At 56.9% G+C, this 27,824-nt stretch overlaps 1 protein-coding gene across 1 annotated transcript; it reads right to left on the reverse strand.

Moving 5' to 3' along the window:
• Positions 1-472: 472 nt before the first annotated feature.
• SLC29A4 (solute carrier family 29 member 4) lies at positions 473-27,683 on the reverse strand. The gene is made up of 11 exons (XM_012455577.3): positions 27,600-27,683; positions 15,465-15,639; positions 12,899-13,030; positions 12,526-12,639; positions 11,956-12,084; positions 8,273-8,347; positions 6,010-6,272; positions 3,745-3,889; positions 3,442-3,629; positions 1,886-2,126; positions 473-679 (listed from the first exon to the last, which is right to left on the reverse strand). Exons 2-11 carry the CDS (start codon positions 15,631-15,633, stop codon positions 537-539), a joined length of 1,599 nt encoding a protein of 532 aa, XP_012311000.2. The 5' UTR covers positions 15,634-15,639; positions 27,600-27,683; the 3' UTR covers positions 473-536.
• Positions 27,684-27,824: the final 141 nt, after the last annotated feature.

The following is a 27,824-nucleotide window of genomic DNA, read 5'->3' on the forward strand; positions in this document are numbered from 1 at the left end:
CTCCGACTTCTTCATGGCTAACGTGTTTTCTTTGAGAGAAGCAGTCTCTAAGAGCGAGGAAGGACGGGGGAAGCCTGAGGGTGCCAAGGCGGGGGACTGCCCCTCTCCTCTCAGGGCCCCAGGGTTTATTAGGAAGGGTCCCTGGTGGAGGCTGGGCCAGGCGGTGCCCTGATCGGTGCGGTCACTGGATGCGCACATGGGCGGCTGTCTGCTGTCCTGGGTGGGGACAGTGGTGCCTGCGACCCCACAGGGCGCTGGCTGGCGCTGGACACAGATGGAATGTAGAGGCAGGTGTGAGACCAAACACAGAACACAGTGCTGGGCAGAGCCCCGGGTCGCAGAAACACGTTCCGGTCCTTGAAGGACGCTGCAGAACATCAGGGTGGGGGATGGCTGGACCCAGAGGGGGTGGCGCTGCTGGCACGGGGGAGGCTCGGGGGCCCCACAGGCACTGAGGTGGGGACGGGGGGAGGGGCCCTCTTGCCTTGGGGCCCCTGGTCAGCCCCTCAGTGTCCTTGGCAGTGGGCGGGGCTGGCTCAGAGGCCTGCGAGGACAGAGCCGTTGACAGTGGAGGCGTGGAGGCAGCTGCCGTGGGCATCGCGGGTGAGGCTGTAGGTGCAGTAGGCCACGGCGGAGCCCAGCGTCAGCCCCGACATGTAGGACACGGTCATGGTATTCCCTGTGGATGACACTGGCCTGAGGGGGGCGGGGGCAGGGGCGGCCACCTGATGGCCACGGCTGCTGAGGTGTGAGGAGTGATGGCAGCTGCCAGCTGCTGGGAGCCCGTGACACCTGCACCAACCGCACCGCCCCTCCAGGACTGCTGCCCCCTTGCTCCTCCTGGGAGCACCCTCCCCGGATCCTATTCTTCCTCGTTCCTTCTCCCTGAGGCCATCTACTCTGCGCCCCAGGTCTTGCCTGCTTCTCTGGGTCCCCAGACTGGAGTGCAGTGGCACAGTCGTAGCTTCCTGCAGCCTTGACCTCCTTGGCGGATCCTCCCACCGCAGCCTCCTGAGTAGCTGGGACCACAGGCACACACCACCATGCCCGAATATTTTTGAAAAATTGTTTGTAGAGACTTACACTGCCCAGGCTGGTCTCAAGCTCCGGGGCTCAAGTGGTACTCCTACCTTGGCCTCTCAAAATGCTGGGATTACAGTCCTGAGCCAGTGCACTCGGCCTCATCCCTCCCCATTTTAATCTCCAGTCTCGGCCAGGCAAGGTGGCTCATGCCTGTAATCGCAGCACCTTGGGAGGCCGAGGCGGGCAGATCACGAGGTCAAGAGTTCAAGACTAGCCTGGCCAACATGGTAAAACCCCATCTCTACTAAAAATACAAAAATTAGCTGGGTGTGGTATAGTCCCAGCTTTTCCGGAGGCTGAGGTTGCAGTGAGCTGTTATCATGCCACTGCACTCCAGCCTGGGCAACAGAGTGACTCTCCATCTCAAAAAAAAAAAAAAAATTTGTATAGACGAGGGGCCTCACTGTGTTGCCCAGGCTGCTCTTGAACTCCTGGGCTCAAGTGATCCGCCTGCCTTGGCCTTCCAAAGCACTGGGATTGCAGGTGTGAACTGCTGCACCCGGCCCGGGCTGCGTCCATATCTGGACAGTCAGCCCCACAGCACGGGGAGCGTCGTTTTGTCCCCACTTCGTCCTCAGTGCCTTGAAAAGCACTTGGTCCACAGGAGGGGCTCACCAAGTAGTTGTGGGACAAATAATTGAGTGAATGAATTGAGTGAAGAACGTCCCCACACCTACGGCCTCCCAGACATTGACTTGAACCCCCAGAACCCAAATGCGCCTTCTCGTGGTCTGGCCTAGGTTTCCTCAAGAGGGGGGCGTCACGCTGCTGGGAGGAACCCCTGACGCCCCGCAGGCCTCACCTGCCAGCTCCCGCTGCTTGGGGCTCACTTTGCCGGCTGCCAGGATCATGGGCACGCTGCCGAAGTAGCCGTTGCTGATGCCCATGAGCAGCGAGAAGATGCAGGGCCAGGCGGGGTGGCGGAGGGCGGGCATGCCGCTGGGGTAGACGCACAGGATGAAGAGGGGGATGAAGACCACCCGCAGACAGGAGCAGGCCAGCAGGTGGGTGCCCCGCCAGTCCACTGGCAGGGCTGCCAGGATCTGTGGAGAACCAGGCACATAGATGCCCTGCCTCGGCCGCAGGCCCCCCCTCCCCTCACACCCCCAGCTCCAAACACTCCTGGCCCCATCCAGCTCAGCCTGCACCCCAGCCCTTCTCCAAATCGCCCCTCTAAAATCCCCCAAATTGGCTGGGCGCCGTGGCTCACACCTGTAATCCCAGCACTTTGGGAGGCCAAGACAGGTGGATCACCTGAGGTCAGGAGTTCAGTATCAGCCTGACCAACGTGGTGAAACCCTGTCTCTACTAAAAATACAAAAATTAGCTGGGCATGGTGGAGGACGCCTGTAATCCCAGCTACTCAGGAGGCTGAGGCAGGCGAATTGCTTGAACCCGGGAAGCAGAGGTTACACTGAGCTGAGATCAAACCATTGCTCCAGCCTGGGCGAGAGAGTGAGACAGTGTCTCAAAATAAATAAATAATCCCCCAAATTACAGAATGAGACTCCATCTCTAAATAAATAAATACAAAGTCCCCCAAATTCCACTTAAATTTTTTTTCCTTAAAGTTAGGGTATTGCTCTATCACCCAAGCTGGAGTACAGTGGCATGATCATGGCTCACTGCAGCCTCAAACTCCTGGACTCAAGCAATCCTCCCACCTCAGCCTCCCAAGTAGCTGGGAATATAGGCATATGTCACCACACCTGGCTAAGTGGTTTTTTTTTTTTCTTTCTCTTTTTGAGACAGAGTCTCATGCTGTCACCCAGGCTGGAGTGCAGTGGCACGATTTCAGCTCACTGCACCCTCCACCCCCTGGGTTCAAATGATTCTCCTGCCTCAGCTTCCTGAGTAGCTGGGATTACAGGCATGCGCTACCACACCCAGCTAATTTTTGTATTTTCCGTAAACACGGGGTTTCACCGTGTTGGCCAGGGTGGTCTCAAATTCCTGGCCTCAAGTGATCTACCCATCTCGGCCCCCAAAAGTGCTGGGATGACAGGCGTCATCCAGCCATTTCTTTGAGCCACTTCTGAGTGTCCCTGCCCTCTCTGGGTCCCCTCTGGACCACCATCCTGTGCTCATCCCTGGGGGACCTGCGACTGTGGGGCGAGAAGGTGAGTGCCACGCCCGTCCTCTGGGATGCAGCTGACACTCCAGAGCACCCCAGTGGGATCAGGCCAGGACCGCCCTCCACGGGACACTGTCTGGGATGGTGCCAATGCGTGACTCTCGCCCTTTCCACCCGGGAGCCCCAGGCTTCCTTCACTCAGAACCCTCCCCGGATGGGCCAGGGCCTCCCCGTCACCCCCACCCCATGGCATCCCCCTACACCGGGTAGGGTGGATGGCTCACCTTGCCCACGAAGTCTGACAGATTGAACACAGCCATGATGAGGATGGGCAGCCACTCGCCCAGGATGCAGTGGCGGATCTCAGACTCGAGGCCGGGGAACAGGCATAGGGTGATGAAGTAGGTCACAGCGATGGAGAGCATGTCAGCCCAGATCACTCGCGCCACCACGTAGCGGTGCAGCAGCAGGGCTAGGGGCGGGGCGGGGAGGGTCAGAGGCAGTGCCCACAAGGACCCCTGCCTGCCTCCCCCACCCCCTGCCTGGGTGCCACCACCAGGGCTGCAGAGGGACCCCTTGGCACTCACCTCTGAAGGTGGGCCAGCTGCGCTGGACCCTCGGCCGTGGCACGTCAAAGCGCATGTAGGCACCGCTGCTGCTGGTCACCTCGTGGGCTGGGCTATCCTTTGGGGACCCGCTGGGGGCCAGGGCTGGGGCTGGGGCTGGGTGCTCCTGGAGGGAGGACGGAGTGGGATGGGGTTTGGGTGGAGGGGAGGAGACACAGGCCAGAGATCCGGGCCCAATCACAAGGACTGATGCTGACATTCAGGTGGCACCTACTGTGGGCAGACTCCCCTCCCCCCATCTCACTTTATTATCAAGGTGTCTCACTTCACATTTCTTTTTTGTTTTAGAGAGAGGTCTTGCTCTGTTGCCCAGGCCAGAATGCAGTAGTGCAGTTACAGCTCACTGCAGCGTTGACCTCCTGGACTCAAGTGATCCTCCCGCCTCAGCCTCCCAATAGCAGGGATCACAGCCCTGTGCCATCACCCCAATTTGTTTTTTTTTTTTTTGAGATGGAGTCTCGCCTGTCACCCAGGCTGGAGTGCAGTGGCACAATCTCAGCTCACTGCAGCCTCCTCCTCCTGGGTTCAAGCAATTCTCCTGCCTCAGCCTCCCAAGCAGCTGGGACTACAGGCACACACTGCCATGCCCGGCTAATTTTTTTTGTATTTTTAGTAGAGATGGGGTTTCACTGTGTTAGTCAGGATGGTCTCGATCTCCTGACCTCGTGATCCACCTACCTCAGCCTCCCAAAGTGTTGGGATTACACACGTGAGCCACCACGCCTGGACCACCCCAGCTAATTTTTTTTTTTTTGGCTGTGTGTTGTTTTTTGTAGAGACAGGGTCTTGCTATGTTGCCCAGGCTGATCTCAAACGCTTGACCTCAAGCGATCCTCCCATCTTGGCTTCCTATATAGCTGGGATTGCAGGTGCGAGCCACGGTGCCTGGCTGTCTCTCACACTTCCAAGGCAGCAAATTCCATCTCGTCACTCCTGAGAACCTGCTACAAGCTTCTGACCAAACCAAGCCGACCATCTCGTTCTCAACCTTGCCCAGAGGCCCCTTGAGGTCCCATGACCCCCTTGCTTCTCCCCTCCCCCAAACACACGGAGGTTCTCCCAGCCTCTGAGCCACTGCACATGCTTTTCCCTCTGCCCCAACACCCTTCCTGTAGGTCAGGTCTCAGCCCAAAAGCCCCTCCTCGGGGGAACCTCCCTGACTATGAGAGGGGCATGCCCCTGCCCCGGCTTGTCCTCTTTTCATCCTAGGCCCCTCTCTGGGTCTGGGGGCTCCCCTGGGGACAGTGTTTCTGGCTCCCTTCAGTGTCCCCAGCCAAGGGCCCAGGTGACTCACTGGATCAAGGCCTGCATGACCATTCTGGTCCTGGACCCTCAGGAACAAGGACCAGTGGCTCCCCCAACCCCACTCTGCACGGCCTGGCACTCCTGACCTCATCCTGCAGGTATCCCCAGGCTGCACAGCTGCTGGCCCTGAGCCTGAGGGTGCTGTATAGCGCTGCTGCCACCAGAGGGCACCCCAGCCCCCCAGGACAGCTGCCTGCCCAGAGATGGTGGGACAGGGTCACCCCGACAGGGGCTGTCTGTGCCGGGGACCCCACAGGGACAGTGCCTCTGTGCTGTGACACGGAAACCCAGCAAAGTCCAGGGGCCACAGAACCAAGCTCCTGGCCCTCCCTCTCTGCCTGTCTATCCCCACCTGGGAGACCACTCCCTTTCCTGGCTAGCGTATTCTATGGGAAATTCTGGGGGGCCATGCCATGCCCCCTCGGGGAACCCAGGGTTATCCCTGAGCCCTGATTTCCCTCCTGGTGTCCTGTCTCTAGGGAGGAAGGATGAGCTTCCTAGAGAGTTAGCTGCCAGGCTGAGCCTGCAGGAGGGACCCCCAACGTGGGGTGGCACAGCCAGGAGGGCCGAGATCCCCAGAACAAATGTGGGCTGTCCCAGGGATGGAAACTTTAGTGTACATCATGTGGGATGTCACTGCGGACAGGGACCATGCAGCCTCATGCCGAGGGACACGGCAGCTGGGCAGAGCCCCTGACCACAGACGTGGGTGGGATGAGCCTCAGGCCACAGGACGTGGGGAGCCACCAAGAGCCCACACCTGAGTCCACAGAATAAAGGGGGCTGGCGGGAAGGGGCCTCCACCACAGCAGGAGGCCGCAGCCTGGGATGCAGGGGAGGGGCTCGGATCCAGGTGACATGTACTTCCCGACTTCGTGGTGGGGACAGAGGAGGGAACCGAGGCCGGCAGCGCGCACTTACGAAGTGGACATCCCCGGCGGCGACGTCGTGGTGCACGCGGTAGCCGGAGCCCCTGCCCAGGCCCGGCCTGCCCCGGCAGCTGTCGCGGGGCCGCGTGGTGTAGAAGAGCACGAAGCGGCTACGTCGCACCAAGAGGTGCAGCAGGAAGCACAGCATCTCCAGCGCCACCGACACCAGGAAGAAGATGAGCGTGCTGGCGCGCTCGTCGGGCAGCAGCAGCTTCGTGAGGATGCGGCTCAGAGAGATCATCACGCCTGCCGTGCCTGGGGGGCGCGCACAGAGGGCCTGGGCCTGATCCACCCAGCTCCTGCACCGCTGGCCCCGCCCACACAAGGCCCCACCCTCCACCCAGAGGCTCCTCCCACTAGCACCGACCCGCCCACACGCAGACCCTGCCCCACCCACCACCCACAGGCCCCTCCCACCACCACCACCACCCGGCTCCCCCAACCAGACCTACTCCACCAGCCCCTCCCAGCCCAGCTGCATCCCCCCAACTCAGCCTTGCCCCCACTAGGCCCCGCCCAGCCCCGTCCACCCCCGACTCAGCTCCAGCTCAGCCCAGCTACATCCCACCCCATTCAGCTACGCCCCCACTCAGCCCAACTCAGCTCCATCACATCCCCACTCAGTTTCCCCGCCAGCCCTGCCCAGCTCCATCCCAACCCCCACTCACTCCTCCCCAACTCAGCCCCGCCCAGCTGTCACACCCCCCACTCAGTTCCGCCCCACCAAGCTCCATCCCACCCTCTCCCTCAGCTCCCTGTCCCACCTCCCTTCCCAGTCCTGCCTCCTGTCACTCCCTCTGAGTCCTGAGTCCTGTCTCTGTGGCCCCAACTATGGGTCCCCCCAGCTCCGTCCCAGACACAAGAGGAACTGCCCACAGGAGCTGCCCCTCACAGCTGTCCCTCCCCATCACACACCCCCACCATGGGGCATTTATCCAGTGCCTGCTCTGAGGACCCAGTGGGGCCAGGATGACACCCGGGCAAGGGGTAGAAAGGAATGGAACCAAGAGCACGCAGAGGTGAGGGGCAGTTAGAGGACCCCTGTCCCGTTGTGGGCAGGTCTTTGACGCCGAGCTCTGCAGGACAGGGCTGAGAGTGCAGCCTGGGGAGGGTGTTCCTGGTGGAGGGGCGACTGTGAGCTCAGTGCTCATGTTTGAGGCTCTGGAAGCTGTGACTGGGCTCTCGAGGCCGGAAGGGAGGACCGTGGGGTGGGCAGGCTGTGGGTTTTTCCTCTTAGTGTGGCCATGGGCCACTGCCCAGTGTGGGGTAAGGTGGATCAGGGCCATCCATGGTGGGCCACCCCTGGAGGGCAGGCAGGGCTCTGAGCAAGTCTTCTGCAGAGCCCTCAGTTGCATAAACCACCAGACACCGGTGTGCCGGCTCAATTCTGCACCCATTCTGGCTCAGTCGCACTACAAAATCTACCAGCCAGCGACAGGAACCAAGACCTCACAGATGGGAGTCTGGGAGCACCGGGGCATTTGGCCAACCTTAGCACCAGGCAGAGGGTTGCAGAACCCCGCTCAAGGGGAGAAATGAGCCAGACCCATGTGGGTCTTGACCTGGGGCTTCTGCCTCCTGTCTGGATAGCATTGACCCCGGCCGGTCCAGGCACAGAAGGAAGATTGGGAACCCTTAGAGGAAGGGGCTTCAATGCACAATGTCAGTGCCAGGGGCCACTGCTGCCCCTCTGCAGGGGCTGGAGCCCAGGGCACAGACCTAGGACTTGGAGAGGGCCGGGTGTCATGTAAGGTTCAGGCATGAGCAAGGGGGTGCCATTTGCTGAGAAGGGCGGGTGAGTGGCAGGGTGGGTGGAGAAGACATGAGTTTCAGAAGCCCGTGAGACACCCACACGGGGTGCCAAGCAGGGGGTGGCTGGTGTGTCCGTGGCTGCAAGGAGAGCATGGTGCTGTAGGCATGGCGTGATGTCCACGACACGCGCACACGCAGACTTACAAAATGCACAGCCAGCCACATGCTGAGAGAGGCATCAGCTTCCCCTAAGACCAAGGATCACAAGCCCCAGAAACACAGCACACACATGCGTGTGCCCGTGTCCCTCCCATCGGGGAGTCCACCCCTTTTCTCCCCCAGCCAGGCCAGGAAAGATGGTGATCACTGTCCCTAGTTCACTCTGCCCAGGGATTGTGAGCCTTCCTCCCAGACTGGGGCACATTATGGGGAGTTCCTGGGAAGAAGCTTCCAAACCCCAGGGCAGCCAGCGCCCCCTCCCCAGGGGGTCTGCAGATACTCACTCTCCCCGGTCATCACCCCCTGTGTGTACCGCTTGGGCAGCATCCCCGTGTACCCGTAGAAGCTGGATTGCTGCACTTGAGAGACAGAGAGAGGAAAAACCCAGAGACACCATTATCACCTGTCAACTTGGGCGAAATTCACTAGCTTGAGGGAACTGTGTTGGTGGACAAGGGTGCGTAAACAGCCGTTAACACCACTAATGGCAGAGAGATTTGACACACAGCAGTAGGAACACACAACCAGTGTACCCTTGCAGTCAGCCAGGGTCACTGACAAGCTCTGGCGGATGAAATGTCTGCAGGAATGACACCTCACTTCTGGGTAAGGCAGTGAAAAGCCCACATGGACTTTCAACCTTTCTTCTTCCCACGGGCAGGGACAGAAGAGGCCATGTGTTATGGAGTAGGGAGAGGACTGTCTGCCTGAGGCCCTGAGAGACCGTGTGGAGCCGTACATCCTTCACCCTCCAGACAGCAGAGGCAGCAAGAGTGAGCAGCCAGCCTTGTTCTATGGAGCCATTGAGATTTTTGGGCTAATTTGTTATACAGCAATACCCTCTCTCATCCTAACTAATACAGCCAGAAATCCATCAGGATCTAGGGGAAATAAAAGTGCACAGGTCCATACCTTGGGGTCTAGCAAATCCATGCCTGGAAGTAGCCATGGGGGCAGTCTTTGTCTAACTAAAATCTTCTGGTTAAGGCTGGGCACGGTGGATCATGCTTGTAATCCCAGTGCTTTTGGAGGCTAAGAAGGGAGGATCGCTTGAGTCCAGGAGTTCAATACTGGCCTGGGCTACAAAGTGAGATTTTGTCTTTACAATGTTTTTTTTTTTTTTGAGACAGAGTCTCAAACTTTGGGAGGCTGAGGCCAGTGGACGAGGTCAGGAGTTCAAGACCAGCCTGGCTAATATGATGAAACTCCGTCGCTACTAAAAATATAAAAATTAGCTGGGCATGGTAGCGGGCGCCTGTAGTCCCAACTACTCAGGAGGTTGAGGCAGGAGAATCGCTTGAACCAGGGAGACGGAGGTTGCAGTGAGCCAAGAATGAGCCACTGCACTCCAGCCTGGGTGACAGAGTGAGACTCTGTCTCAAAAAGAAAGAAAGAAAGAAAATACACTCTGAACCAAGATTGTGCCACTGCACTTCAGCCTGGGCGACAGAGGAAGACTCCACTCAAAAAAAGAAAAGAAAAGAAAGTCTACAAAGCAACTGGCCTGGATCCTTGCAAAATGCAGCTGTCATGAAACACAGAGGGCGGTGGAGGACCATCCTGGATTAAAGGAAAGGTGTGAATCTGGAGAGGATGTTAGATCAGAAAAAAAAAAACGCTACAAAGGACATTATCAGGATGATTGGAGAAATTCAAATATGGATTGTAGCTTAGATAATAGCATCACATCAGTGTTAAACTGCCCAATTTTGGCAACTATAATCTGGTTATAAAAGAAATGCCAGCCAGGCATGGTGGCTCGCGCCTGTAATCCCAGCACTTTGGGAGGCTGAGGCAGACAGATCACCTGAGGTCAGGAGTTCATGACCAGCCTGAGCAACATGGGGAAACCCCGTCTCTACTAAAAATACAAAAAAGTCAGCTGGGTGTGGTGACACGCACCTGTCATCCCAGCTACTCCGGAGGCTGAGGTAGGAGAATTGCTTAAACCCGGAAGACGGAGGTTGTAGTGAGCCGAGATCACGCCACTGCACTCCAGCCTGGGCGACTGAGCGAGACTCTGTCTCCAAAAAAAAGCCTTGGCCGTTAGAAAATACACTCTGGGCCAGGCGTGGTGGCTCATGCCTGTAATCCCAGCACTTTGGGAGGTTGAGGCGGACATATCACCTGAGGTCAGGAGTTTGTGACCAGCCTGAGCAATATGGTGAAACCCGTCTCTACTAAAAATACAACAAAAATTAGCCAGGTTTGGTAGTGCGCCTGTAATCCCAGTTACTTGGGAGGCTGAGGTAGGAGAATCACTTGAACCCGGGAGGCGGAGGTTGCAGTGAGCTGAGATCATGCCATTGCACTCCAGCCTGGTGACAGAGTGAGACTGTCTCAAAAAAAAAAAAAAAAAAAAAAAAAGGAAGAAAAGAAAAGGAGCCGGGTGCGGTGGCTCAAGCCTGTAATCCCAGCACTTTGGGAGGCTGAGGTGGGTGGATCACCTGAGGTCAGGAGTTCAAGACCAGCCTGACCAATATGGTGAAACCTCACCTTTTAAAAAAAAAAAAAAAAAAAAGTTTTTTATAAAAAAAAAAAGAAAAGAAAACATACTCTGAAGTATTAGTAATTAGGCAAGAAAGGTGATGACATCTACAACTAACTCTCAAATGGTGTAAGGGAAAATAGGTATTATCTTAAATTTATATATACTTAGAAATTTATGTACACAGAGAGGGGTGGGGGAGGGGAGAGAGCTCATATGGGATTTCAATGTATTATTCTTGCAAGCTTTCTGTAGGTTTGAAATTTTTGCAAAATAAAAAGCAGTTTTCAAAAAAAGTTTGAAAGGCCAGGCACAATGGCTCATGCCTGTAATACCAGCACTTTGGAAGACCTAGGTGGGAGGATTACTTGGGGCTAAGAGTTTAAGACTAGGCCAGGCGTGGTGGCTCACGCCTGCAATCCCAGTACTTCGGGAGGCTAAGGCGGGTGGATCACGAGGTCGGGATTTCAAGACCAGCCTGGCCAACAGAGTGAAACCCTGCCTCTACTAAAAATAAAAAAAATTAGCCGGGCATGGTGGCAGGCATCTGTAATCCCAGCTACTCGGGAGGCTGAGGCAGGAAAATTGTTTGAACCGAAGAGGCAGAGGTTGCAGTGAGCCGAGATCACGTCACTGCACTCCAGCCTGGGCAACAGTACAAGACTATCTTAAAAAAAAAAAAAGTTCAAGACTAGTCTGGGCAATATAGAGAGACCCTGTCTCTATAAATAATTTTTAAAAAGTAGCCAGGCTTGCCAGGTGCGGTGGCTCACGCCTGTAATCCCAACACTTTGGGAGGCCAAGGCGGGTGGATCACCTGAGGTCAGAAGTTCAAGACCAGCCTGATCTACATGGTGAAACCCTGTCTCTACTGAAAATACAACAATTAGTTGGATGTCGTGTCGGGTGACTATAATCTCAGCTACTCAGGAGGCTGAGGCAGGAGAATTGCTAGAACCCAGGAGGCAGAGGTTACAGTGAGCTGAGATCATGCCATTGCACTCCAGCCTGGGGAACAGGGCGAGACTCTGTCTCAAAAAAAAAAAAAAAAAAAAAAAAATTTAGCCAGGTTTTGTGGCATGTACCTGTGGTCCTAACTACTCGGGAGGCTGAGGTGGGAGGATGGCTTGAGTCCAGGAGGTTGAGGCTGCCATGAGCTATGATCATGCCACTGCACTCCAGCCTGGGTGACAGAGTCAGACCCTGCCGAAAGCCACTGCTCAAGAGAAACAGTGATACGGGGACAAAGCGGAACAGTCCTTGAAGCCTGGTTTATACCAGGGAAACGAGAGGCCGCCTCAGGGTCTCTGTGGCTACACACTGTGCATAGGTGCATGCTGGCATGCAGGTGGATGCACACATGGCACCCAGCCAGCCTGGCTCCCGTCACACCACATGTCCCCAGCAGGAAACCAGGGCTGGGGGGGACAGAGCTGGAAGTGGGCACTCAGGGCCTCACCCCCGGTCCCCAGTTCCTACCTGTGCAGCCGAAGGCCACGGTGCCCACAGCAGCCAGGTTGATGGCGTAGGCCTGGTTCCGAGAGAAGAGCTGCAGCCACACGTCGCAGATGCTGATAAAAAGGAGAGGGCCCAAGGCTAAGAGGTAGCCTGTTGGGGGAGAGTCCAGTGAGGGGAGTGGTGGAGCCAACTGGGTGGGGGTCCCCCTCCTCCCCGCCCCTCCTGCAGAGTCGGTCTGAGGCTTTCTCTGCCCTTCCCCCTCAAGGAGGGCCCAGGGATGCTTTATAAGTCTAACAGGGGCATCCAGAGGGCTTCCTGGAGGAGGTGCCATTTGAGCCAGGCTTTGAAGCTGGATGTCACCGTGTGGAGGAATGGGAAAGACAGAACACACTGGGTGTGAGGAAGAGCTTGGCCGGGGCCCTGGGACGTGAGGTGGGGTGCAGAGGCCCAACTACAGCCAGACCTCATCTTGCACCAGACCCCAGGGCATCCCTAGGAAGCATGCCCATTTTACAGACAAGAGGATCGAGGCTCAGGGAAACTGGGCGAGTGGGTGACTGGCCAGGTGTTATGTGGCGGGGCCCAGCGCACCTGTGGTGATCCTGGTGTGCAGGGTCAGTCTCTCCACCAGGACGTTGTTCAGGAGCACAGCTGCCAGCGCCACCAAGATGTAGGTGAGGCTCATGTCAAATACGATGGAGGTCCCTGCAGAGGGCCAGAGGCAGCAGGCACTCAGGGAGGCCCCACCCTCTGCAGTGACCCCTGCCCGGTGCAACCTCCCAGGAGGGGCTTGCTGCCCAGAGAGAGTGAGTGGCTGCCCTGAGGCCACGCAGCAGCTAACAGTGGAGCGGAGAGCTGAATAAAACGGGTCCCTGGGTAGGATCCTCCCCGCTGGGGGTCTCTGGAGGCCCCAGGCCATGATGGAGCGCCCTGAGTGTCCGGGCACGGCCGTGGAGAGACCCACCTGGGTACTTGTGATGCAGATAGTCCACGTCCGTGATGAAGCTGTTGTACGGGAGCAGGAAGCCCACGCCAGCCAGCAGCATTGCAAAGTAGATGGCGTGGTAGCGGTCATCGGGCACCGGCTCCTCCAATGCTAAAGCCGAAGACTCCAGGTGAGATGGGGGCAGGCTCCACGCATGGCCACGGCCACTGCCCAGGGCAATGTCCGCCACCCCAGCCACCATCACCATGGCTACGGTCCATCGCTGTGACCTCTGCTCCCCATACCTCTGTCATCATGCACATTATCAAAAGCCACCAAACACTGTCACTATGGCCACCACACCCACGCCATCAGAGCCACTGAAGCCGCCGCTTAATGGACAGGAAACCGGCTCATGCCTCTAATCCCAGCACTTTGGGAGACTGAGGCGGGCAGATCATGAGGTCAGGAGTTCGAGACCAGCCTGGCCAACATGGTGAAACCCTGTTTCTACCAAGACACAAAAAATTAGCTGGGTGTGGTGGCGCACGCCTGTAGGCCTGTAGTCCCAGCTACTTGGAAGGCTGAGGCAGAATAGCTTGAACCCAGGAGGTGGAGGTTGCAGCAGTGAGCTGAGGGCACTCCAGCCTAGGCAACGGCATGAGACTGTTTCCAAAAAAAAAAAGGGATATGGAAGGAGAAGAGTGAACACCCTCTGCCTGTCCTTCTGGGGAAGGGGGCAGCATGTTCGGGGTTGTCCAGGGTTCATGTAGCATGCTCTCGGTGGCAGTATGACCTTGCCTCTGCCTTTGTCTCGAGAGGAAGCATCGTTTAGGAAGATAGGAAGATGTGTGTGGGAGTCACACTGGCAAGAGGGGGACTGTGATGGTCTGTTTTATGGTCACTGTGGCAGGCGGCAGCACAGTCCCCAATTCAAACACTAACCCTGGTGCTGCTGTGAAGCCGTTTTGCAATTAAAGTCCCCTCTCTGTTAACTTTAAGTTCATCAAAAGGGAAATGACCCTGAGTGGGTCTGACCCAACGAGGTGAGACCTGAGATCTTTCTGGAGCTGAGACACCAAGAAGCTCCTGCCCGTGGGTTCCAGACTGTCCGTGACCTTCCTGACTGCCTGCCTGGCTTAACCAGCTCCTGCTTTATTTATTTTTTCTGAGATGGAGTCTCGCTCTGTCACCCAGGCTGGAGTGCAGTGGCGTGATCTCGGCTCACTGCAACCTCCACCTACCAGTGATTCTCCGGTCTCAGCCTCCTAAGTTGCTGGGACTATAGGTGTGCACCACCAGGCCTAACTATTTGTGTTTTTAGTAGAGACGAGGTTTCACCATGTTGGCCAGGCTGGTCTAGAACTCCTGACCTCAGGTGATCCACCCACCTAGGCCTCCCGAAGTGCTGGGATTACAGGCCTGAGCAACTGCACCTGGGCACCAGGTCCCACTTTAGTAAGCCAATTTCTTTTTTTTCCTTTTTTTTTTTTTTCCAGACAGTCTTACTCTGTGGCCCAGGCTGGAGTGCAGTGGCGTGATCTTGGCTCACTGCAACCTCTGCCTCCCAGGCTCAAGTGATTCTCCTGCCTCAGCCTCTGAAGCAGCTGGGATTACAGGTATGTACTACCACGCCTGGCTAATTTTTGTATTTTTTGTAAAGATGAGGTTTTGCCAGGTTGCTCAGGCTGGTCTCAAACTCCTGGGCTCAAGCGATCCTCCTGCCTCAGCCTCCCAAAGCGCTGGGATTACAGATGTGAGCCATAGCACCCAACCTTAACTCAGGTTTCGGAGCCTAAACTATTAGCATAAACAACAGCTCCCCCAAACAGAGCTATAGCTAACAAGGTGCCTCCCGAGTGCTCAGGACAGGCCCAAGCAAGATTCTGTGGATTGTGGTGGAATCACATTAACACAGCATCATCCCCCTTTTACAGAGGAAGAGACCGAGGGCCAGAGAAGAACGGTGACTTGACCAGGGGCTCCTGGTGGGTAAAGGAGGGGGAGGTGGCCTGGAACCCAAGCCTGTTAGACTCCAAGCCTGTGGGGTGTCCATTCTGCAAGTCTGATCTCAAACTCAGTTGTCTCAATTCCTCAATGTAGTGAAACTGAGCCTCAGAGAGGTTTAGGCCCTTGCCTAAGGTCACACAGCTGTGCTGAAAACCAGGTCTTTGAACCTCACATCCAGTCCCATTCAGGCACTTTCCTACCTCCTTTGCAGTGAGGCACGACTTGCTTTGGCCAATAAATGTGACCAAAGTGACATGTGTCACTCCAGATAGAAGCTTTATGGGTCAGTGCAAGAGTCACAGGTCCCTTCATCCGCCCAGTGAGGAAAAAAGCCCGTATTAAGACAGCCTCCTCTGCCTGGGGCTGTTGGCAGGGCCCCTAGTGACCTGCATGAGACACACAGCATCGGGGCGGAGGCACTGAGACATCGGGCATGTTTGTTATGCAGCAGATCTAATCTGCACTGACAGGCACTACCTCCAGTGCTCTATGACCACCCATGGCTCCCTGCTGCCCCAAGGCTTCACTGGGGGGGGGGTCACACAGCCCACCCTGCTTTGGGGGAGACACACACTTTGCCCACACCCCTACTCACCGGAATCCATGAAAGCCAGGACGCCCCTGGCCCTAAGGCCCTGGCCCTGAGTCGCCTCCACTGCCTCCTCCAGCTGGTAACTGTCGAAGCTGAAGCTCATCACTATGCCCCGGTCTGGTGTGCCCGCCACGCTGGGCTCCTCAAGGCGCTGGCTCCTGACAGAGCCCATGGCAGCCTGTGCTTTGGAGAAAGCAGAGAGAGCAGGTGAGGGAAGAGTGAGAAGATAACCCAGCACCAATGCCACGCGGCCTGGACCGTATCCCCCAGGAGGGGGACCAACCTTTCTGTCCATTCCAGAGGTCATTAATTTAAGCAGATAAGCAATGTCGCCTGATGTGTCTTTTTTTTTTTTTTTTTGAGATAGGGTCTCACTCTGTCACCCAGGTTGGAGTATGGTGGCACAACCATCACTCATTTCAGCCTCGACCTCTTGGGCTCAAGTGATCCTCCCGATTCAGCCTCCCAAGTAGCTGGGACCACAGGTGCGAACCACCATGCCTGGCTAATTAAAAGAAATTTCAGGCCAGGTGCGGTGACTCATGCCTGTAATCCCAGTACTTTGGGAGGCTGAGTTGGGCCAATCACGAGGTCAGGAGTTCGATTCCAGCCTGACCAACATGGTGAAACCCCATCTCTACTAAAAATACAAAGTAAGCTGAGCGTGGTGATGCGCTCCTGTAATCCCAGCTGCTCAGGAGGCTGAGGTGGGAGAATCGCTTGAACCTGGGAGGCGGAGGTCATGGTGAGCTGAGATTGTGCCATTGCACTCTAGCCTGGGCAACAGAGCAAGATTCTGTCTCAAAAAAATTTTTTTTTTTTTTTTTTTTTTGTAGAGACGGCATCTCACTACATTTCCCAGGTTGGATTCCAACTCCTCCCTCAGCCTCCCAAAGTGCTGGGGTTACAGGCGTGAGCCACCTCACCCTGCCCTCACCTGGTGTGCCTAAGGAGGCTAATCCTCACTGCTATCTAGGGAGAAGGGGCTGGAGGGGAGGAGAATGGCTCAGAGCTGCCCCAGCGAACAACCAAGGTGGCCTGCATGGTGGCAGTGGCCATGGTGAGAAATAAGATGGGAATGGAGGAATACTTTGGAGGTGTGATACCAGGACTTGGGCAGCAATCAGAAATAACAGATGACATGAGTGAGCCTCATGTGTGCCTGCACTGGGCTGCCAAGTGTCCTCTGGGAGGAAGGTGCCTTTCATCACTCATTTTTCAGCCAAGGAAAGTGAGAGTCCCCTTGGTCTCACAGGCAGTAAGTGGGGGAACCGAGATTCCAACCCTGATTTGTGTGGCGCTCTGAGCCACGATGGCCCTTGGTCCTGGGGCCAACCACCTTCATGGTGGGAAGTTCTTCCTGTGGACTTGCCTCAGTGTTTCTTGCTTCAGTTTGGATCTGCCAGCCCTTACCTTCAGGAGGGAGCTAACTATCTGTGGTGGACACACTTGCATGGTGTAGGCAGCCCTGTGTGTGCCTGGGGCAGGCTAGCTTTTCCCCTAAAGCAAAGATTTCTTTTCCTAATACTGTGTTTTATTTATCTGAGTGCAGAAAGGATCTGCGCTCGCTGCAGGTAGTTTGAGGCTAACGGGGAAAGAGGACAGCCCAGCACTGGGCGTGGAATGTAGTGCCTCAGTTTCCTCAGTATGTGGGAAAGTCGTGTAAAGGGCTCGAAGAAGCCCACCCCAAGGGGGTCCCACAGGCCCAGAGGCACCTTGAATTTTTTTTCTGAGACAGAGTCTCACTTTGTTGCCAAGGCTGGAGTGCAGTGACATGATCACAACTCACTGCAGCCTCTGCCTCTGGGCTCAAGCGATCCTTCCATCTCAGCATCTTAAGTAGCTGAAACAGGTGTGCACCACCAGGAATGGCTAATTTTTTTTTCTTTTTTGTAAAGATGGGGTCTCACTATGTTACCCAGTCTGGTCTTGAACTCCTGGGCTAAAGCGATCTTCCCACCTTGGCCTCCCAAAGTGCCGGGATTACAGGTGTGAGCCACTGTGCTCGGCCAGCCCCAGTTTTCTCTGGGGCCGACTCCTGTCACCTCCGCCTGCTCTTGTCCCATCTCCTGGGTCTCACTTCTTCCAGCTCCCCTGCCTCAGTTTACCCCCTTCCCAGCCTCCAGGCAGGTTTTGATTATCAGTTACCAAGCACCTCCCTGCAACCCCATGTCCCCTTCTTCTAGCTCACTACAGAGTTAACTGGGGCCTGAAAGGGAGCCTGGGGCCCCACTGGGGCTTTGAAGCCAGAGCCTTCCCATTTCCAGGTCGTGAGGGGCTGGGGAGATTCAGCCCCTGACAGCTGGGGGCCATCCCAGGTGATTGGTACCCACTACCAGGGGAGAGGCAGTCCTAGACTTCTGGGGTCTGGGAAGCCCCGCGTACCTCTGCTTCTAGGTTCAAGGCTCCCCTGAGTGCCCTTCGCCAGCCCTGGACCCTCCTGCCACATCTGGAACTGGAGAAGCGCGGGGGTGGGGCGAGCAAGGCTTAGAGCAGGGCTGGGCTGGGCTTGAATGAGGGTGGCCCTGGGCCGGCTCCCACATACCTGTCCTCGCCTATAATGTGGACAAATGAGCCTGATCTCAAGAATCGCTGGGAGGCGCCAGAGAGTCAGCGAAGGCTGAGAGACCCCGGTGCCCCTCTCCAGCCTGCAGGGCCAGGGAAGGGGATGGTGTCAGGGTGACAGTCTACAACAATCAAATGCTCTTCCTGCCACCTTCTCAGGATGCCAGCTCAGCCTAGGAGGACGTCCGAACCCAGAAAGGCCTGGTCTGTGTTCAGCAAGGGCCCCCGAGACACTGCCCTGGGCCTGCCATGCCCCGAACACTCCTGGCCAAAGCCCAGGTTTCTGCCTCGTCCTGAGGCTACGCCACCTGGGAAGGCGGACACACTCAGCATCGGGCCAGGAGGCAGCTGCTCTCCCCTCTGGCTCATTTGGCAAGGTGGGCAGCTGCCACCCACACTGCCCAGCTTGGCCAGCCACTGTCCCCATAGTGGAGGGGGCGGGGAGCCTGCGGCAGCTGCTTACCCCTACTTCTCCTGGGCCACAGGCTTCCATCTCTGTCCTCCCCAACCCCCAGCATCCAAGCTTCCCCTGGCTCTGGGAGGCAGCCCGGGGCCTCCGATCGTCCCCTCCTGCCCTGCCCCCCTTAATGAAATTTAACGACATGCACGCTGCTTAACAGCGCCAGCGGTACAGGTCTTGGCCCTGGTCCTCCACTCTGAGCTGCCAGGACCCCTCAATGCCCACCCCAGGGGGCCGTGGAGAAGACACAAGTCATTTCTTTGGCCTTGAGGCCACCCCTCAGGTCTGTTTCCCTACTTCACAACTCAATAGAGGAAGAAGAGAGAGAATGTCACAAACAGGGACTGGGGGGTTGGCTAGTGGGGTAGGCTCGGCTGTACACAGTAGGCATTCAACAGTTGCACAAGCTGCCACTTAAAAAACACTGCTGTGGGCAAAGCAGGACTCCTGCCCCTCCCCCTGCTTTTTTTTTTTTTTTTTTTTTTTGAGGTGGGGTCTTGCTCTGTTGCCCAAGCTAGTCTTGAACTCCTGGCTTCAGATAATCCTTCAGCCCCAGCCTCCCAAAGAGCTGGGATTGCAAGAGTGAGCCACTGCGTCTGGACAAGGACTCCCACCATTCTGCAGGGAGGGTGACCGAGGCACAGAAAGGTCAAGTGCGGGGTGGGGGGGGTGGTCATAAGGCTCAAACTGGAGCCTGTCCAGTGACCCCCTCTGGCTCCTCCCATTTCTGCGGGGCCTGGAGTGCACCGCGGTTCTGAACGTGGCCGGGGGCACCACGAAGCTCTGGGCTTCTGGACCCCAAAGCCAGGCTGGCCTCATTCTGGGGTCGCGCTCCTCTGGCCAGCCAGGCAGGACCAGGTGAACCGAATTCCACTTGGAAAGCCGGCCTGGGCTCGCACTCCTGGCTCAGCCACCAGCCCTGGCTAGTTGATGCCTAAGACACCCCTGGTCCCGGTTAACCGATTAACCGGGGCTAACGATGTCTCTGCTGCCCTTTCAGCAGCCCAGTGGGTCTAAGCTGCTCCAACTCCTGTCGGCAGGATGGTGGGTTCCAAGCCCCTCCGGCCACCCCCTTCCTGCAGCCCCCAGGGCACCAAGGCATGCAGGGGCCACAGGCTGGCCCCCGGCCTACCACCCTCCCCGGACCGGTCCCCGCGCCTTTCTGCGCCCCCTCCTCGACCCCATCAGCCGCGAAGTTGGCTCGCGGACCTGAGCCCCCACCAGGCAAAGGACAGAACCCCGGGGCCGCCCCGAGGTGACCCCAGAGCCCAGGCGCCTCTCCCAGCCGCTTTTCCGAGAACGAGGAGGGGGCCGGTGCGGGCAGAGGGGGCGACGGGGGGTCCGGGGAAGAACTTCGAGAGGGAGGCCGCCCGCACGGTGCCCGGGGAGGCGGTGGCGCCGAGACCCCACACGGTCGGGCCCAGGGATCCGGGTCCGCGGTGGTTGCCGGGCGGAGGGGGCCGGGCCGCTCCGGACACGGCCGGGGTCGCCTCGGGTTCCCGGGACAGGGGCGGGCGGGGTGGGGAGAGCAGCGCCCGAGCGGGCGGGAGGGTTTGGGGGGCCGCGCGCCGCAGACAAAGGCTCCGACAGGTCCCCGCCGGCGTCTCCCCGCGCTCCGCGCGTCCCCGCCCCGCGGCCACCGCTTACCTTGGCCCGGCCCGGCCTGGCCTGGGGTCCTCAGCGCGCCCGACCCTGCGCGCCCTCGCCCCGCTCCCCCAGCCTCGGGCCGGGCGCGGCCGGCGTCCTCCGCCGGTCCCCGGGTCCGCCCGGCCCTGGTCCGCGAGCGCGTGCTGGGGGCGCAGCCGCGGAAACGAGCACAGCCCCGGACACCACGCCCCGCCTTTGCCCGCCTCCCGCGCCCGCCCCGGCCTCCTCCCCCCTCCCTCACCCCGCCCTGCTTCTCCCTCCCCCACCCCACCGCCCTCCTCCTCCACCCCTTCCTCCTCCTCCTCCTCCTCCTCCTCTCTCCACCCTTTCATTCCTCCTCCACTTCTCCCTCCTCCCTCTATCCTCGTCCACTCTCCACCCTCACTCCTCCTTCATGCTCCCTCCCGCTCCTCCCTACTCCTCCTCCCTCCCCTTTCCCCTCCTCACTCCTTCCTCCCCATTCCTCCTCTCTTCCCCTTCCACTCCCTCCTCCTTCAGCCCCTTCTCTCTCACCTTCCTCCTGGTCTTTCCCACTCCTCCTCCTTCCCCCCTCCTCCCCTCCCCTCCCCCTTTCTTTTGCTTCCCTCTCCCTCCTCCCCTCCACCCTCCTCCTTCCCACTCCTCTCCATCTCTTCCCTCCCTCTCCCTCCCCCTCCTTCTCTCTCCCTCCTCCCACCCCTCCCCTCAGAAGTCCTCCATTACCCTCCTCCTTCGCTCCTCTCCCCACCCTCCTCCTCCCTTCCTCTCTCCCCTCCTCCCTCTCCCTCCTCCTCCTTCCCCATTCCTCCCTCATCCCCTCCCTTATTCTCCTACTCAATCCTCCTTCTCTCTTCCCTCCTCCCTCTCCAATCCTCCCACCTTCCTCCCTCCTCCCCTCTGCCATCCCCACTCCACCTTCCCTCCTCCATCCTCCTCCTCCTCCTCTTTCCTCCCCTCCTTCCCCTTCCCTCCCCTCTGCTCCCATCTCCTTTCTTCCTTTTGCCCTCCCTCTCCCCTCCCCCTCCCTACTCTGCTTTCCATCCAGCTGGTCTGTGATGGGGCCAGGCCCAAGCTGAGGCTGAAATCAGGATCCCCCATGCACCAGGGTGCGGCATGGCGGCCCCAGGAGACCCAGGTGATCTTCGGCTGACCCAGCCCACCCCCTCCGCTGCCCACCCCTCAGCCTTGGTGCCCAGGCTGCTCCTCCTAACCAGGTCCCATCACCTGCAAGGCCAGCAACGCCGGCAGGTGGGTAGGTTCAGTCACGAGGCCACTGGGTGACCAGATAGAAAGTTTTGGATGATGGGTAGGAGTTCACGTACTGGAGAAGGTGCCGAGAGCGTATCCAGCCGGGAGTGGGGGGTCACGGCCGGCCGACCCTAGTCAGGCCCTGCCCTCACTTGGTCCCTACCTCCACCCCCTCCCTTTCTCCTCCCAGCGTGGGATCGGAACTGACCAGGTTGTTTCCCGTGACTCGTGACTCCATTTTCTCCCAGGTGAATGGAATTATCACCCTGCCCAATTTTCCATCTACTCACCTGTAGCCTCAGCTCATTCTCCCCCTTAAGCCCCTCTTTTCCATCTACTCACCTGTAGCCTCAGCTCATTCTCCACTATCAGCACTTCCCGGAAGCCCCCAGGGTTTCTTCTGCCCTAATAGGGTCAGCACCTTTGTTCGAGGCCTTGCCCATCCCTTCTAAAGGACTGGGGCGGGGGGTGGGGGTCCCCTGAGAGTAGAGACCTGCTTTCGTTTCCTCTGAATCCTCAGTGCTCAGTGAGGCATACAGAGGCTGGCATACAGCAGGAGCCAAATAATTGCTTGAAGGGTGGACTGCATTGGGAGCTGAATAAGGAAGTGTTGAGTGAAGTGACATGAGACGGGTGAGGGGCGGCTGATGCACTCTCAGGACGGGGCACGCTTCTTCCTCTGTCGCTGTCTGGGCAGGGGGTGCCGTTGCAGGGGAGGCCCAGTCACTTGTTCCAACTAGTTAATCTTACAGTTCATGCGGTGACTCACACCTGTAATCCCAGCACTTTGGGAGGCCAAGGTGGGTGAATCACCTGAGGTCAGGAGTTCGAGACCAGCCTGGCCAACATGGTGAAACCCTGTCTCTACTAAAAATACAAAAATTAGCCGGGCACGGTGGTAGGTGCCTGTAATCCCAGCTACTCAGAAGGCTGAGGCAGGAGAATCACTTGAACCAGAGAGGCGGAGGTTGCAGTGAGCCAAGATCACACCACTACACTCCAGCCTGGGTGACAGAGCAAAACCCCATCTTGAAAAAATAAAATAAAATAAAATAAAAATAAAGCTCATGAGCCGCAGTGCTTCCTGTAAGTCTAGAGCTTTCAACGGGGATCCTTGCCTTGTTGTCCTGGATGTGGGGAGATTTCCAGATAAGAATGATTTGCTGGGCCAGGTGCCGTGGCTCATGCCTATAATCCCAGCACTTTGGGAGGCCAAGGCGAAAGGATGGCTGGAGCCCATGAGTTCAAGACCAGCCTGGGCAACATAGCACGACTCCATCTCTACAGAAAAATGAAAAAATAAACCAGGTGTGGTGGTGCATGCCAGTAATCCCAGCTACTCAGGAGGCTGAGGTGGGAGGATTGTGTTAGCCTGGGAGGTGGAGGCTACAGTGAGCTCTGATCATGCCACTACACCCCAGTCTGGACCATAGAGCAAAGCCCTGCCTCTAAAAATAAATAAGGAAATAAATAATACAAACACTATTACATGCATGCGAGACATTTTCTAGATGCAGGGGACGCATCCAGGGTCCCTGCTCCCGTGGAGTTTCAGTTAAATGGTGGATGCTGGCAATAAACCAGTACAGTAATTTTGGAATCAATGCTTGGAAGACTAGACGGGGATGGAGCAGAGAACAGCATGTGACTGGGGGACAGGGTGGGCGTTGGCATCCAGGTGGTCTGAGAAGGCGATATCTGAGTTGAGAGCTTTGAATGATGGAAACGTTAGTGGTAAGGGTGTTCCTGGCGCAGGGAACAGGCAGTGCAAAGTTCTGAGTCTGGAAACAGCTCATTTGATTTAAGAACAGAAGGAAGGCCACTGTTGTGGGAATAGAGGCTGTGGGGTGACAGGAGGTGAGGCTGGAGAAGGCAAACACCCAAGGGGGGTCTTCTTGGCCACGGGGAGGAGTTGGAATCCCTGGAGCAATGATTTTTTTTTTCTTGTTTGTTTTTTTGTTTGAGACAGAGTCTCGCTCTGTCACTCAGGCTAGAATGCAATGGCACAATCTCGGCTCACTGCAACGTCTGCCTCCCCAGTTCAAGCGATTCTCCTGCCTCAGCCTCCCGAGTAGCTGGGATTACAGGCACCCACCACCATGCCCAGATAATTTTAGTATTTTTAGTAGAGATGGGGTTTCACCACTTTGGCCATGCTGGTCTCAAACTCCTGATCTCAGGTGATCCACCTGCCTTGGCCTCCCAAAGTGCTGGGATTACAGGCGTGGGTTACTGCACCCGGTCACAAGGCTTTTCCCCCACCCCCCATATTTCCCTGTTGCTGAGTGGCTGGTGGGAGTGAAAATGGGACCAACCCTTTTGGAATGTAAATTGGCTGAAAAGACATTCTTACCTTTTGTTCCAGAAAAAATCTGGCCGGAGGAAATGTTTCTAAATACAGGAAAAGTTTTTATATACAAAGATGTTTGTCATAATAGCCAAACACTGCAAATAGTCCCCTTGGCCAAGATGAGTCCCTGATTTACTTTGCTCGCCATGGGGAACAGATGACATGATTGTTATATTTGAAAAACCCAAAGAAATCAGTGAAATAATGTGTAACCCTGCAGAGAAAGCTGAAGTCACCACCAGGCTATGCGGTTAGGAAGATTTAGAATAATATGGAAAGCTGGCAGCGTGACAGTGTTTAGGATGCGGAAATGGCAAAGGGGAATACAAAGATGCTTTCCACCGTAAGCAAAAAAAAAAAAAAGAAAGGAAAAAACTGGGTAAAATGATTTTCTGGGAAACTATAAATAAGCAGAAAAGCTGTTATCAGAAGCGAAAGAAATCTAAATAGAACGATGACTGGAGAGGACGTGGAAAGATTCGTTAAAGAGTTTCCACTTCCCTGGTGGGCGCGGTGGCTCACGCCTGTCATCTCAACACTTTGGGAGGCCGAGGTGGGTGGGTCACTTTCAGATCAGGAGTTTAAGACCAGCCTAGGCAACATGGCAAAACATTCTCTACTAAAAATACAAAAATTAGCCCAGGCGTGGTGGCAGGCACCTGCAGTCCCAGCTACTCGGGAGGCTGAGGCAGGAGAATCACTTGAACCCAGGAGGCAGAGGTTGCAGAGAGCCGAGAATGAGCCACTGCACTCCAACCTCAGCAACAGAGGGAGACTCCATCTCAAAAAAAAAAAAAAAAAGGCTGGGCAAGGTGGCTCAGGCCTGTAATCCCAGCACTTTGGGAGGCTGAGGCAGGCAAATCATTAGAGGTCAGGAGTTCGAGACCAGCCTGACCAACATGGCGAAACCCTGTATCTACTAAAAATACAAAAATTAGTTGGGCGTGGCGGCGTGCACCTGTAATCCCTGCTACTCGAGAGGCTGAGGCAGCAGAATCACTTGAACCTGAGAGGCAGGGGTTGCGGTGAGCTGAGATCACACCTCTTCACTCCAGCCTGGGTGACAGAGCAAGACTCCATCTCAAAAATAAGTAAATAAAGAGAACCCAGTGGTGTGTACCCCCACCCAGCCCCTGCCACCTGCCACTGCTCCAGCCGGGCTGTTCCAGACTGTGACAGCTGTGCCATCTGCTTCTGGCAGAGATCAAACCTAATTTGTTCCCAGCTTATTAACTTAAAGCCCATTAGAATCTTTCCCGTCAATCCATACACCCATTGGAGATCAGACAGAGATGGGGTGAGGGGCCTTGCTCGGGACACGGTTCCCCAGAGGGAGTGGGGGCTGGCTGGGCTTTCGGGGAACAAGGGCCTCCCACCTCCTCGGTCTCCATGGATGCAGGGAGTGGCTTTCATGGAAGTCAGCTCCTCTTATTTGCACAGGGACCCGGGTATCCAGTGAGCCCCCTTTTGCAGACCAGGGAGCCAGCTGGTGGGTGGTGAGGCGGGGGTCCCCCTGGGGAACCATGAGACTGATAGCATGCCACCAGTCATTGTCGTGGTGACACATTACTGCATTTCTGCTCACAGCAACTCCAAGACAGGGGTAGGACTGGGCCACCTTAGGGTGGGCCGAGAGACCAAGGCTTGCAAGCCTGACCGTGGACAGAAAGTCCCCGTGCAAACTCCCTGAGCCCCAGGACCAGGGTCACCAGGCCGTTCAGCGTCAGCCCCATGTCTGCCTTGGCCAGGACAGGACATTGCCTGCTTCCCCTGCATTCAGGCATGATGGAGTGAAACTCTCAAGAGAAAATGAGACCCGTGGCTGGGAGCGGCGGCTCATGCCTGTAATCATGACACTTTGGGAGGCCAAGGTGGGCAGATCACCTGAGGTCAGGAGTTCGATATCAGCCTGGCCAATATGGCAAAACACTGTCTCTACTAAAAATACAAAAATTAGCCTGTGTGGTGGTGCAGGCCTATAATCCCAGCTACTCAGGAGGCTGAGGTAGGAGAATCGCTTGAACACAGGCGGTGGAGGTTGCAGGGAGCCGAGATCGCACCACTGCACTTCAGCCTGGCAACAGAGAGAGACTCTGTCTCCAGAAGAAAGAAGAAAAGAAAACGAGACCCAATCTGGGCCACACAAGCAAATTCAATCAACAAATGAAGCCCCATGATCCTCTCTGGAGAGGGTGAGGCGGCCTGTGTGTGCTGAACCGCGGGCTCTGCAGGACAGGGAGGGGTTGGCGCTCACCACACCAGCTACGCACCAGGCTGTGAGTCAAGAGTGTCCTCTGCTCAGAACCTCACAGTGACTCCGGGAGGGCAGACATCACAGACAGATTGGAAGCCCAGGCTCAGAGCGGTAGAGGAGCTCGACAAAGTCACACAGCATGGCCAGGCAGATCCTGGTTCCTCCCCAGGCCGGGTCCCGTTGGCACTGCCTGGTTAAGCTGCCCCACTAGACACCCCCGCTCTCATTTCAGACCCCTGTCCTGAAGACCAGACAGCCTCGCTCCAGGCCAGGCTTCTGGGACTGGGGCCCCAAGCCACAGGCTTCCTCCTGGAGCTCCATCCCCCAGGAGCTCCATCCCCCAGGACGCTCCAGGCCGGACAGGTGTCCTAAAGCCTTCCCCGGGCTGCAGGCAGCAGCTGGAGGCAGGCCGAGGACAAGAGGAGCTGCCTGGCCCAGCTCCAGGAGCTGTCAGCTGGAAGGAGCACTTCATTACCGGCTGGGCTGCTGTGAACGAGGTTGTGGGGAAGGGAGATCCAAGGGACCCAGGATCTGCCTGGAATCCCCTTCCAGCCACCTCCAAACCCCTCCATGCAGCTGTGCACCCCAGACCCTGCATGGGCCCATGAGGTGCCTCCCTACCCAGCCCCTCCCTGGAAGCACCAGCCATACCCAGTCATACCCATGCATCCGTAAGGTGTAAGGGCTAGTGTTGCCTCCTCCAGGAAGCCTTCCCTGACTGCTGTATGGTAGGAGTAACTCTGAGCACTCTGAGCACACATCCTCTCATGGAATCCTTCCTGTGACCTCTGTGGGAGGCTCAAGGGAATGAGTCGCACAGAGGTGAAGGCAGTTGCCCAAGGCCACCCAGTGCAGAAGGCTTGAAACAGCTGCTTTCTGGGCCTCGCGACAGGGCTGGGTACCGAGGAGGACCCGTTAGTGTTGTTGAAAGAATTCTGTCAAAAGGGCTGGTTGAGACCGGATGCGGTGGCTCACGCCTTTAATCCCAGCACTTTGGGAGGCCGAATTGGTGGATCACGAGGTCAGGAGATGGAGACCATCCTGGCCAACACAGTGAAACCCCGTCTCTACTAAAAATAAAAAAATTAGCTGGGTGTGGTGGTTTGCGCCTATAATCCCAGCTACTCGGGAGGCTGAGGCAGGAGAATGGCTTGATCCAGGGAGCTAGAGTTTGCGGTGAGCTGAGATCGTGCCACTGCAGTTTAGCCCCGGGAGCAGAGCAAGACTCAGCCTCAAAAAACAAACACAAAAACCAAAACGGGCTGGTTGAAGAATCTACTGTTGGGAACGGAGGGGCAGGGACGCTGCCCAGGGCGCGGCCCCCTCCCTGCTGACCCCAGATGAAGGCATGAAGGGTGGCTAGACTCCTACAGATTCATCCAGTCCCTGGGTGCCTACGTAATAGCTCCTGTCTTACACCTTTGACATTAACGTGCCCATTTCACAGATAAGAAAACTGATGCCAGAGGGCCTGAGGCTGGTGCAAGTTTCCCAGCTGGGCTCCAAAGGAGCACAGGGCCAAGACCTGAACCCAGGCCTTCCCACTGTCCTTCCCACTATCCTTCCCATGACCCCCTGGTCGGCCAAGGATCCTGGCCTTACCTGGGCCCCACCTGGGCCTTACGTGGTTCTTACCTGGGACTTTCCTGCGCTCCTTCTAAGCCCTCTCCCTGTGGCATCGGTGTCTGCCCGGCAGACACGCTACCCGGAGGAGCCTTTGTACTCTCTATTTACAAGAGGAGGCTGTGAGCAAATTAGCAGGGTAACCAGGGAAAATGTTTGGCGTCCGTGGGTGGGAATTGGAGCCATCTGTTCTCAAGTGCTGAGAAAACACAGGAGCTCTCCTTAGAGCCTCAGTGC

The sequence above is a fragment of the Aotus nancymaae genome, unplaced genomic scaffold (assembly GCF_030222135.1).
Source record: "Aotus nancymaae isolate 86718 unplaced genomic scaffold, 86718_ANA_hifiasm-v0.15.2.pri h1tg000015l_0, whole genome shotgun sequence".
NCBI lineage: Eukaryota > Metazoa > Chordata > Mammalia > Primates > Aotidae > Aotus > Aotus nancymaae.

Excerpts from the sequence above, each read along its gene's own strand:
- SLC29A4 (XM_012455577.3), bottom strand. The coding sequence starts at position 15,633 with ATGGGCTCTGTCAGGAGCCAGCGCCTTGAGGAGCCCAGCGTGGCGGGC. Across the intron at positions 12,640-12,898 it reads TCTGCATCACAAGTACCCAG|GGACCTCCATCGTATTTGAC; the intron begins GTGGGTCTCTCC and ends GGCCCTCTGCAG. Across the intron at positions 680-1,885 it reads CAAGCAGCGGGAGCTGGCAG|GGAATACCATGACCGTGTCC; the intron begins GTGAGGCCTGCG and ends TGTCATCCACAG.